Source organism: Berghia stephanieae, chromosome 4 (genome assembly GCF_034508935.2).
Source record: "Berghia stephanieae isolate SIO BIC M18660-M18661 chromosome 4, UCSD_Bste_1.3, whole genome shotgun sequence".
Classification (NCBI taxonomy): Eukaryota; Metazoa; Mollusca; class Gastropoda; order Nudibranchia; family Aeolidiidae; genus Berghia; species Berghia stephanieae.
In genome coordinates this window covers 71187824-71200228 of record NC_088363.1, presented here as the reverse complement: position 1 = coordinate 71200228, position 12405 = coordinate 71187824, and the positions used below count along the sequence as shown (strand labels likewise).

Below are 12405 nucleotides of genomic sequence, written 5' to 3'. Positions count from 1 at the left end.
TGTAATACATTCATTCACAATAGGTTGTAAAACAACCTCAACAAAACGAAAAACAGAGGTAGATTCTTTAAAATATTCACGGTATTCATCCCACGTTAAAATTATCTTGAGTTAAGGTTCTATCCATTGAAATAAAACCTCGAAAAATCATGTCGCCAGCTATCACATTTCCTGCTTAAGAATCCAAGAAAACGAAAGAGGGGCTCGACCCCTGGTCCTTCGGATGATAGTGTAATTCACTTAACCACTTCACCATTTGGTACCAGAAAATTGAGCAAAACTCGGTGGAAGAAGGATCGACAGCAGAACAGCACGACATGCGAGTGATAGTGATAATGCCTGGTTAATGTTTGTAGTGAGAATAGTATATTATAGAGATAGCCACGGTTCTGAGCAAATGCCCAGAAAACCTTATTTATTCGAAAGATTGGAAGTTAAAAATGGATGATCTGTGTAATTTTTCAGAAGACTAAGAGGAATTCACACATTTATAAATCATTATAATCATAGTTCTGAATGACTTTAAAATGGAGATCCTGCTACAACCTTTCAACAGTTGAAATATACTGCTGAAAGTTGAATCAAGTTATACATACTTCAGCTTTTGAGCCATGTGTCCTATTAAGTTTGTTTCGGTTTCTATATGATGAAAAAAACAATAGTTTAATATTAGGTGTTTCGATGGGACACTAACAACGGCATATTGCTTTACGTCAGACCATACACCAAATCCAAATGTTTAATCACTATTTCTAATAAAAGGGTTGTAAAATCAATCTCAAACTCAAGTAGATCTTTGTCTAAGAGGTAAATATTTTAACGTGGGTTTTGAACACAGCACAGTGTCCGCTTAATGTGCTCAAAGCGCTTTACAACGCCCTAAACCAACAACACTTATCAATATATAATATGGCTGGAAACGCACTGATTACTTCTTTTTTTTTTAGAGAGAGAGAGAGAGAGAGAGAGAGAGAGAGAGAGAGAGAGAGAGAGAGAGAGAGAGAGAGAGAGAGAGAGAGATAACACTGTTAACAGCCAGCAGGCACTCGTTTCAGTCTTATGTTACGGTGACAACCCCTTCTCAAACGACTCAACTTTCGCCTCCACCACAACAGTACCAAGACTCAAACCAGGGACAAACGGGTCAAAAGTCGAATGTCACACCACAAGTTCACTTAGTTGCATTTAAAAAGGATAGAAAAGATAATAAAAGATTAACTAATCATCTTTTGAAATGAAAAAAAAAGTGAAGGAAATCATTTCAAGAGATCACCTAGTTCATACCAATACATCCCCAGGGAGTTTACGAGACAATTAACCTTTCCTCACCAGCAGCGAGGCGGAATTTCTCAAACCTTGCGGTAATTAAGAGAGAGTCGAATAACTGTTAAATTGACACGCTGGGGCCTGTCTTCTTTGTGTTACCCATAATATTTGTTTTTAACGGGAGTAAGGTTAATTCAGTTTTATTTTAATAAATATTGGTATTTTGACTTCATTTCCGCAAGTAAAACATGTTGGCCATGCTAGTACAGCATACTAAAAATTTGAGCTAAAAAAACATGATATTATGGTACTTTAATCTTTTTAAAAATCTAAACATTATAAACCTCCATCCAAGCATTTACAGAAACTCATGTTTAAGAATACCATCGAAACTTTTTAGTGGAAATATGAAATACTTTGTAAACTGTTCATTTTCAAAAGAACGATCTTATTACTATCTGCTTTGTAAAGCACCGTGCATATAATATTATACACCTTTTTATATCTTTTAACTTGGAACAATTTGCCAGCACCTCATTTTTCCGCTGCCCTATATTGTTTTCTCTGATTGTTTTATTTTTCCAAAGTTTCAACATTTTTCTCGGATAGCAAATTATTTATATGACATGGTACTCTTGACAAATCTCAACAGTAGCATTTTATCACCTAGTTAGGTAGAAACCTGTGCATTTTATACAAAAATGAAGTGCCTGGATAAACCTTTCTGTCCATGATAGAGTAACTTTTTGATCTCCAGGTCGTCTCTTTTTATCTGGCAATGTAGTATTCAGTATTTTTTAGATTTCAATACAGATGAAGGAGACAGTATTCTCTCACCCAATGCGCATGTTCGATGAATCATAAAGTCGCAATGAACCGGAAAACGGTTTAAAATAATTCGTCAGGTGCTCCATCACTCTGATGTGTCACCTTTTTCTTTTTCTTAAAAAATCATTTTAATCTCACTCTTCGCCAAATCCTAACTATTTTTTCTTCTCAAGGACCACTGACTTTCACTCCACAAACACCTCGCAAATGCCTAAATTTTAAACGTATTCTTCAGTTGTTGTTATTGTTGTTGTTGTTGTTGTTGTTGTAATTGTTCTTTTCTTTTGAGAATTTTCTAAGAGATTAGAGAAATGGTGGGTGAGGAAGGGGCGGTTACTGCCGACAACAGTATAGGACAAAATCAGAGGTGAGGTAAGACAAAAGAAAATGGTTAGTAAAACTATGCGATTTTTAAAAAATCGTTACATTGGCTGTTGGAAAATTGTCTTGTAGAAAAATAGATTTAATGTATCTATTATCTTATTATAGCTTACAGTTTTGTTTCTTACGTTTAGTTTTAGGAGGGAATGGGGGGCGGGGGGATGGGGTTGAAGGATGCTCTGCTCTTTTCATTTATTACTTACTTTCTTCCGTTCTGTTAAAAAAACTGCCAAAGCATCACCTGGTTTTTGCATCATACACCAGGTATGGATTGAACTTTGCAAGGACAGGTGGATCAAATATTTTTTTAAAATTAACATTTTGTTTGTTTTGCTATTTTCACTAATTGTCAACATATGTGTATGCATGTGTACTAGTTTGCTGGATTCTATAAATATGCATGCGATGTTGTGTGTGTGTGTGTGTGTGTGTGTATGTGGGGGTGCGTGTGTTTACGTGTGTGGGTTTGCGTGGTGTATGCGTGTTTGTTAGTGTGCGAGTATTGATTTTTTATATCGTTTAATTACAAACAAACAAAATAATGTCCAACACATATTATTAGCAATAAGAAGTGAACTTGTAAATCTGTCACACCAAAGATTAATGCCGGCAACTTCTGAACAGCATCAATTTCAGCAAACGTATTTTTGTCAAAAGCAACATAAATCGTACGTTTTGTTTGCCCAAATGAGGTATTATGTTGTGACATGATAGGATCTTTCAAACAAACTGAATAATTTATGTCCCGGGAACGATCAAATCTAAATAACATAGTTATGGGATCAGATACATAAGTTATGTTTTTTTGGAGTGAAAAGTAAGGCATAAGTTCAAAACCAGGTAGGTGAACGAAATTAAGAAATTAAGGCGCAAGCCACAGTCTAAGATAAAGAATTGAACAAGTGTGTATGAAAGGTCGACTGATTTTTTTGGGATGGTTTTTTTTCCTTGTATTTTTCTTTCTTGATTTGTCTGGCACCTTTCATACACACTCGTTCAGTTCTTTATCTTAGGCGAATGAAATGTGTCGTCAGCTTAGTGCTTTAAACCTTTTCTTTCCTCAGATAGGAATTCTTCAATTGCATTAGCATATTTAAGTGCTCCTCACGCATGGAATGATTTTTATTTTTATTTTAAAGAGACTGGGATTATAAAATAAAATTCGTTAAAATAACCATTTTATCACAAGAAATGAAAACAATGAAACTATTTTACCTCTCAAGGTTTCAAAAGTTAGAACAAATTGAACAAGCTGATGATATTGGTGGGGTGGTTTATTGAGTGCACGTGCGTGCATAAAACCGACTTGGCACATGGTGGGTGTTGTTGTGGCTGCACACTGTTACTCGCGTACAGTATGGCTTCTGGGAGGTTTGTTTGCGTTACGGGTGAGTGAATTTCGATGGTGCTAATATGTCTGAGGTGCGCATGCATCAAAATGCAATCAAAGCATGTGTGTGTGGGAGTGAGAGGAGAGATACAGAAAAGGGGATAGAGAGAGTATGGTGTGAGGTAAGTGCCTGTCTTCGTGAAATATTTATTTTTGGTGCTAGGGGTGTGGGGCCTAAAAACGATTAGAATAATGATTTAAGCTGTGTGCTGAATCTGTGTTTACAAAGAAAATGTTTCGCCATCGTTATCGCATGTGCCACCCCAAAACGTTCTAGACACGATGCCGCCTAGTCTTGTTGTATTTTGTCTGCTTGCAGTCATTGTCTATCGTACTCACCCTCGACACCACGAGAAAACATTCAAGGTTAGATCTACGAACTGAACTCAAGTTTATAATTACATTTGATACGTTGATCAGCATTTGGAATCCAGTATGCATTGGTTATTGTTTTTGGACAGCCATTTTGGTGATTTGTCCTCACTTAATTCTATCAATCAGACTATATATGAGTAGCTACGTCACATCCTGATAGAAAATGAGTCAACAATCTCAAGCTATCTTTTGGACTCTATAGAATCACCATAGACAAATTAGAGTTTCACACAACACAGGGTATTGTTTTATGAGGCACACAAGGCAAGTCTTTTCCTCTTTAAGTCACAATATAAATGAGAATGACGAAAATGGGATTTAGTGCGTTTTGAAAGTCACCGACTCAAATGTTCAAGGTTACACATAGTTTTGTGTGTTGCTACGGTATTTCAGGCAGACATATGTTGTGAGTATTTTACCTAAACGCATAGCATTAATTGTAGAATATAAATTGTTATAAGTATATATAAATTCTAACAAATATTCCCATTGTATAGTCATTCTATCACTGATTTTTTAAAAATTATTATTTGGAGAGGGGGGGGGGGGGGGGGGTTACGAAATTTTGATGACGTGTGTCTTTGGACAAATTTGGCAACGCAGACTTTACCTTGAAAATATTGAACATTGAATTTTTGATCACTGTCATTCATATGTTTATGACTTGTCAATAAAGCAGAGTGTTTTAATGTTTGCCAGAGATCTCATGGCCCCATTAATCCATCGTTCACACAATTCACATTAATGATGTAACGAAATAGAAATGATGAGATGCGAACAACCTCCACCCAGTAAATAAAGTCATTTTCGAGCAATAAAAATGGTCAGTGGAGTTGGCGCACCGTAAAACAGATGAAAATTACAGATAAGTAATGCAATAAATACATATCTTAAAGGTAGGTTGTCAGGTGACTGTTAGTCATTATCCATTGCACCTGTTGGTGAGTACAAAAGACAGATACGCCTGGAGTCAGTCAGGCGTCCGTGACTTTATCGAGACCATCATCAGACCAGGTAATTCATGTCTCTGGTGATGGAGGTCACCTGCTGCTACTGGCCACTGTTTTTAGGACCTTGGCCATTCAAGCGGTTCTGTATTTAAATAAATTCCTATTTTATTTATTCCCTCACCAAGACTTATGGAACGGCATTTAAATTTCATTACAAATTGCCTATTTGTCGTTTTGCTGGTACACGCACTCTTTCAAAATCCGTCACTGCCTATAGTCAGGTACTCATTCTTACTCGAGTGAAGTGAAGTAAAATGTATAAAGTGACTTAAACAAAGAAACGCTACGCTGTAATAAGAGTTCTTGCGATTATTGTCACCCTTGAGACCGATGAGCCAACGTAGATACGAACTAATTATTAAAAGAAAAAACTTGAGCATTTAAACAGCGCAATATCCACTAAACTTGCTCAAAGCGCTTTCCAAGGGGTCCCTGGCTAACAGCAAGATTTACCATGTAGGACGAGACGCGATGCGTGTTAGGCGATATTATAATATATTAGGACAGAGACAACGCTGTTACCATCCAGACACTCATCTGACACCTGAATGCGGTGAGAGAATGTGAGTAAAGAGTCTTTTCCTATGACTCAATGATGTGTCGGTCAGAGCGATACTCGAACCCAGGACCTCGGATCCAAAGACGAGTGTCAAAGCACAAGACCTATTGTTTCAGAAGGTTTTTATGAGTGGGTTATTTACATAATAAAAATTAAATTTATTGTACATAATATGAGAGTTTGATCAAGTAAATACATTTGATTTAAAAATACTTGTTGACATTGCTAACGCAGGAGTTCATTTATATGGTATAACAAGAAATGAAGTGAGTCGAACAGTGCTAGGAAACAACAGAGAATAAAAACTTCCTGGCGGCGCCGATGGGGGATATAATATTTTATGGTATAGACTCTTCAAAAGGGTCACCTTGCATCTACTGTTATTTTTGATAAAAACAGAAAGATATGAAGTCAGATTGGAATAAACTCCAAACTCTCGTAGACTGTTTTATGTCCTATTCAAAAATGTGACCAAACGTCTCAATTCGTCATTATGTCACTGTGATCTTGAGGGTGAAAACTTTCTTTTAAATCTAAATTATAAAACTTGAATGAAATTAACTCTCTCCTTGCCAACTGTAGGCAAATCGTCACATTCGTTACGATATGAACAACATTTTTTCTTATTCAGATTTGTGTTAGAAATGTTTAAAAAATAAAGAAAATTATTTGTTATAGTTACAAGAGTTGAATGTGTTGTATAGCTTGTTTTGCTCAACAAAATTAAATATAGCGTGAACTTATTACTTTTAAATTTAAAATTCCTTTTGTGGGTTGGGTCAGTATGACATTTCAGTAAAAATCTTGAAAATGGTCGGTAAGAAGAGAGTTAAGTGCTTCCTTTGAGCAAGATGAATTTAAGATTTGTTGAACTCCTGCCTTAGCAATGTCAACAAATATCTTCTAAATAAATCGTATTAACTTGATCAAAATCTCATATTATGAACTATAAATTCAATTTCCAGCATGTAAATAACCAAGTCATAATAACGTTTTTAAACAATAGACCACAAATTACACTGGTTTAAATGATGGTTTATTATAATCATTGTCATTGTTATTGATGCCCAGATCTCAAATTCGATTTATACCCACTTGAACGGTATCAACCAATACCCATATGGAAAATGTATTATATCGACCCCTTATGTTATTCTGCCGTATCTACAAATTAAAAAAAAAAACACGTTGTTATTTTTTTAATTTGGCCGGAAAACTCCTTTTTTTCAAATCCCAATTGATTCAAATAACCCTCATTTGGACAAAAACCCTCAAACCTGGGAGGTCTGGGAAGTCTTCAAGGAAGTCCGAGATTTGAGAGTTTTTGACAAGATGAGTTACATTTTAATCGATCGATATTTGAAGAACGGGGTTTATGGCCAAAATTCTTTACCGTATTATTTTCATAGTACGACAGTTAGATCTATGTTGTTGTCGAACCATTGAGTTATAATTCACTACGAGCAGCTGCTTACAAAATGATTGTAGCCACAGATTTGCTTTTGATGTAGTTGTATTGACATTCCAAGCACAGCTTGAGAGTTGAAAAACCTCTTGTTGTTATTGAATTCGTTTCATCTAGATCAATATCCCTATAATTATTGCGTCACTAGTTACGAAATAGTTTTAATTTAGACGCAATAAAACCGGGTTACAAACCAATTTGATAATGTATTTTCTTCAACATAAAAGTATTTGCTGTTACCAGCCACCAACTGATATTTTTTTTAAAAAAATAATTAAGCAAAAACACGAGAAAGGCGTACAAACGTTACGTGATATCGTTGATACTAACTTAATTCGTAGCTGATGTTTTTCATGGACAAGATCTTTGATTGGGTAGCCCGAACCACAAAATACAAAAGTAGTGCTGATTACCTAAAAGAGTCATAAAACCGCTTAACTACTAAAAACAAACAAGTCACCAAGCTGTCCTCAAGAGCCATGGGGGTTATGAATCACATTTATCCCGGTAACTGGGCATTGAATGATCACAGTAAAATTGCTTGCTACATTTTAGATAGAACGCTTGTCCGCCAAATCTAATAGATTATTAAATTCAATAGTTATTGAATCCCTGCTGGGATGACAGAGGGTCGGCTGCACCCGGGATCAACACCTCTGCGTGCGCTTTCTCAGCTGAGATATTGGGACAATACATGAAAACAATAATAAAATCACTTACATCCGAGACTCCTGACTTGACACTATTTGTGCTCTGTCTTCTTTCCCTTTTAGTTCCATTGGGATCGCCGGATGACGTCTTGGAGGCGGTGCCTGAGAAACAAAACAAAAATATTTCATATCGTTATCCAGATTGATGCAATTTATCTTTTAAAAAAACAAATTAATGTGCGAGTTTCTAAAAATAGAAATGCCTTCTGTTTTTAGAAATTCGATTATTTGTGCATTTTGAGGACTGGGGTAACAATAAATTTCTAAATAAAGGTTATGACAAACGGCCTTTTCGCAACGTTTCAACACAAATAGCATCGATATAAAATTATCTTGATACAATATAATAATGATTGTTTTCATCATTTCCTATAGGTTCAATAATGGATGAAAAACTAAAGAGAATGATCATATGCCAATCAAAGATTCAGAAAAGACAATCGGATTTCACTTTGGAATACAACTTTGATACATTTATGGGTGACCTATTCATAGTACTGTTATTTTTCCCTACATACATCTTGTCTTCTCTTTGTGCCGACAAGTACAAACATTCTACACGTTGCCATGAGACATTTGTTTATTAGTACAAGCTATAATGAAGGAGATTGATACGATATAGCAGGTTGTAGATCTCATAAATTGTTAGTGACTGAAATTATACGATTTACCCATAAAAAGGAATTCTATTCTCTCAATCCCATTGTTTCCCATTCATCTGCTTCTGTCGCTATAATAGCTTTTCTCCTCCCCCCCCCCTCTCTCTCTCTCTCTCTCTCTCTCTCTCTCCCTCCCTCTCTCTCTCTCTCTTTCAGTGTGTGTGAGTGTGTGTGTGTATGTATATGTGTGTGTGTGTGTTCGTGTGTTTTATTCCTCTCTACTGTCTTGTCGGTTAATTTTTCCTCGCCCTTCTCATCTCCGCCTCACTCATCCTCTATCCTTCCCTATTCACTATACGTTCATCCTCTGCAATCCTTTTCTCTCTAGCTAACAAAGTTTACTCATTCCTAACGGGACACCCAAAACGTTTTTATCAAGCCCGAAAAATGTCAAAGGTAGAACCATTAGTCAGGAAGTAATGGCTGCATTAGGGCTGATGTCAAAGAAATGTGTTATTTGTTACATGTGTGTTATTTACAGTGGTCTAATTAACGATGCCATAATAGCACATTTTATCATATTTATCATTGTGTAGCTCCAACCGCTTGCGCACCCCTTTCCCGCACACGTCCGTATATATCATACTATATTATAATTAACCCCCCCCCCCCCCACAAACACACACACACACACACACACACACATACATAAACAACACGAATGCACACAACACACACACATACAAAACATAGAACAGGACGGACAGTAAAACCCCATTAGACCTCTTCTAATCTTTTATGAATGTGTTTCGAGTTTTATTTTAAGGGGTTGTTTTGTATTGTTTTCGTCTGTTTTCTTTTGGTGGGAGATTGTTTGAATCTATTTGATTTCTGTATTTATTCATTAATTATCTGAGGAGCGAAAAACTAATAAGAAGAGGAAGAATTCATTTATCTTTGTTCTGTAATAGGTACCTATAGCAACGCTTACAAACCAGCAGTTAAGGTCTCCTCTTTATTGTAGAACAATCAACATAAAATCAAAAGACTGGAAGGCGCAAAACACTCTACCTTTCTATCCTCTCCTTCACTCTCTCTCTCTCTCTCTCACACACACACACACACACACACACATATGTATATATATATATATATATATATATATATATTCACACTCCCTCTCACTTACAGCCGATACACACTCTCTCATGCACACACACACACACACACACATACACACACACACTATATTTCCCCCTTACTTTTATGTATCAAAAGAAATGGGATACGAAATCCGCCCCCCCCCCCCCCTCCCACACGCACGCACACCATCACACATTCACAAACTCACTCTCAGTGTCTCTCTCTCTCTCTCTCTCTCTCTCTCTCTCTCTCTCTCTCTCTCTCTTTCTCTATTATGTATATAATTATATATATATATAATATATATATATATATATATATATATATATATATATACATAATTTCTATTCAGGATCAATAAAGTAGATCTTATCTTATATATATATATCCCCTCCGTGTGGAGGTTTGTGTGTGTGTTTGAATGTGTGTGTGTGTGTGCGCGCGCGTGTGTTTGCTTATTCGTATATGAATAAGAGGGAGAAGGGGGAGAATCATAATACATCTTTACATACATGGATCAATTCTGTTCTTGACAAGGCATTGTCTTTTTTTAATCAAACATTTTGACCAATAACGATGACATTCTATACTATACTTACACTGCCGAACTCTGAAGAAGAAAAAAAAACATATTCTAAAATTTGGCTAGAAAACTCGTGCTTCAAATATCGATCGATTTAAATGACCCTCGTCTTGACAAAAAAAAACTCTCAAACATGCTTCGTGAAGTCCCAGGTTTGAGACTTTATTTGCCAAGTTGAGGGTCGTTTAAATCGATCGATATTTGAAAAACGAGTTTTCTGGCCAAATTTTAAAATATGGATTTTGTCCAGAGTACGGCAGTGCAGATCTACGCCATCTGTGACATCTGAACACTGAGAGACAGAGACGTGACCTGGACCGTGGCAGGGCATCTTATCACCATATATTATGTCCTCAAAAGTTTACCATTGATTATTGATGTATTGTTCGATATCAATATTGCCAATATGAAACTCCGAAAATGTGGCAGGATAGCATCAAGAAAAGGACAGGATTTACGTTGTACGGGTTGGTAGAGAAGGCCAATGGCCGAGATATGTGGCATCGAATAGGATTCAATAGTCTGATGTCACATCCGCCCTGCAACGAGCAGCCTGGTTCTAAAAAATAAAATCGGTACTTTATATTCTTCATGCTGGCTTTAATTTTTTCACATGTCATGTGATCAGAATGTATAAAAGTCAAAATATGATTACATCTATAATGTTTTTCTCCTCTGGATACACTTTTATGCTCGTCTGAGAAGTATTTTATAAGGGCGTCCGCCATTGTTCCGATAGTTTAGAACCAGCAGCTAAGTTACTATGCATCATTACGAGAGAAGTGACGCATGTTGAATTCTAATTTCTCCAGACGGCCATCAGGTCTGGTAATGAATGAGTGAGTGATAAAGATAATATAAACAATGTTGTAGGTTTAACAATATGACAAGCTTCCCCAAAAGGTTAGATCTGCAATTGGCGTCAAATATCAAGTTCGCTTATATCACTTTTTGCAGTAAAGAGACCAGCCATAATATAAACAGCACTATCATCGCGTGAATACACGAAGCTTAAAAATAAAAAGGCTCTTCGAGTTGTGATAAAAAAAAGGCCAAGTATTCAGATCACCTATGCTTGAAACCTTTCAGGTCGGACTGGTAGCTTTATGCAAATGACCAAATTACTTTAACCCTTGTGTCTTCCCCGCAGTTACAATATAATCTAGGAAAACGCATTTATGCAATATATGAATAAAACCGAATATAATAAAATAAATATGGTGATCATTCCCATGACTCATTTTGGAATACTGATATAATATATTTATATTTGACATGAATAGGCCCCACAGGTCCACAGTTTGGCATTGGTATCTCCACGTCCATTCCATCATGTCTGACACTATTATGGCAGAGAGTACATACAGAAAGTGTGGCATACAGCCTCAAAAAGGTATTAAGTCGGGTGATTTAGAAGCTTAAATGAATTTATGGTATATTATAGAGACACTTGAGTTCAGTTTTGTGTTTCATTGGATTTAATTGTTATATTTTCTTAAACTGGCAACAAATTAAATGTCACGTATTTGTCCTTTTAAGTTTAAAAATTCCGTTTTAGTATCTTTCAGACGATGGGTCACAGATATGGTATGTTCCTCCGTCAATGCTGAAGTGAGACTTTCCACCATGAGACGGGCCAAAATCGCGCTCGCTTATCAGACATGCAAAATATGTTCAACTAGATAGTAAAAACGTGTGGTTTAAAGACAACAAATTATGTAATGGACTCCTCGTCTTTAACTGTTCTTCTTTATCAATTTCCTCTTCCTCATCATCATCATCATCATCATCATCATCATCATCATCATCACTATTTTCATGAGCATTATTATCAGCAGCAGCATTTTGTTGTGTTTTGCTTTTGTCGTCGTTATGAAAATTGGTCGACAGACATCATGTGCTCTCATAGATGCTAGTCTGTCAGAGGTAGAACAAATCATACACAATCAAGAATTGTGTGTCGACGTTATTTCATAATATGCACGTTTCTCATAATCAATATCATACTATCAATATGACATTAGACAATATTAACAGCTGTGGACTGACTCTCCTCTCTCTCTTTCTCTCTCTCTCTCTCTCTCTCTCTCTCTCTC

The 12405-nt window shown here is 36.2% G+C and overlaps 1 protein-coding gene and 1 long non-coding RNA gene across 17 annotated transcripts in view; one reads left to right on the top strand and one right to left on the bottom strand.

Annotated features, from left to right (window-relative positions):
• The window catches only part of LOC144971150 (uncharacterized), a 244633-nt gene that overhangs the window by 94046 nt on the left and 138182 nt on the right, over window positions 1-12405 (bottom strand). For all 16 annotated transcript variants that reach the window (XM_078911610.1, XM_078911617.1, XM_078911618.1 and 13 more), the window contains one exon: window positions 7995-8086. In XM_078911610.1, the coding sequence (XP_078767736.1) occupies window positions 7995-8086 (92 nt within the window). The remainder of the gene's footprint in view (window positions 1-7994; window positions 8087-12405) is intronic.
• Window positions 3960-11702, top strand: LOC144971152 (uncharacterized). The gene is made up of 3 exons (XR_013645075.1): window positions 3960-3987; window positions 8360-8464; window positions 11593-11702. It is a non-coding gene; the product is annotated as an uncharacterized LOC144971152 (long non-coding RNA).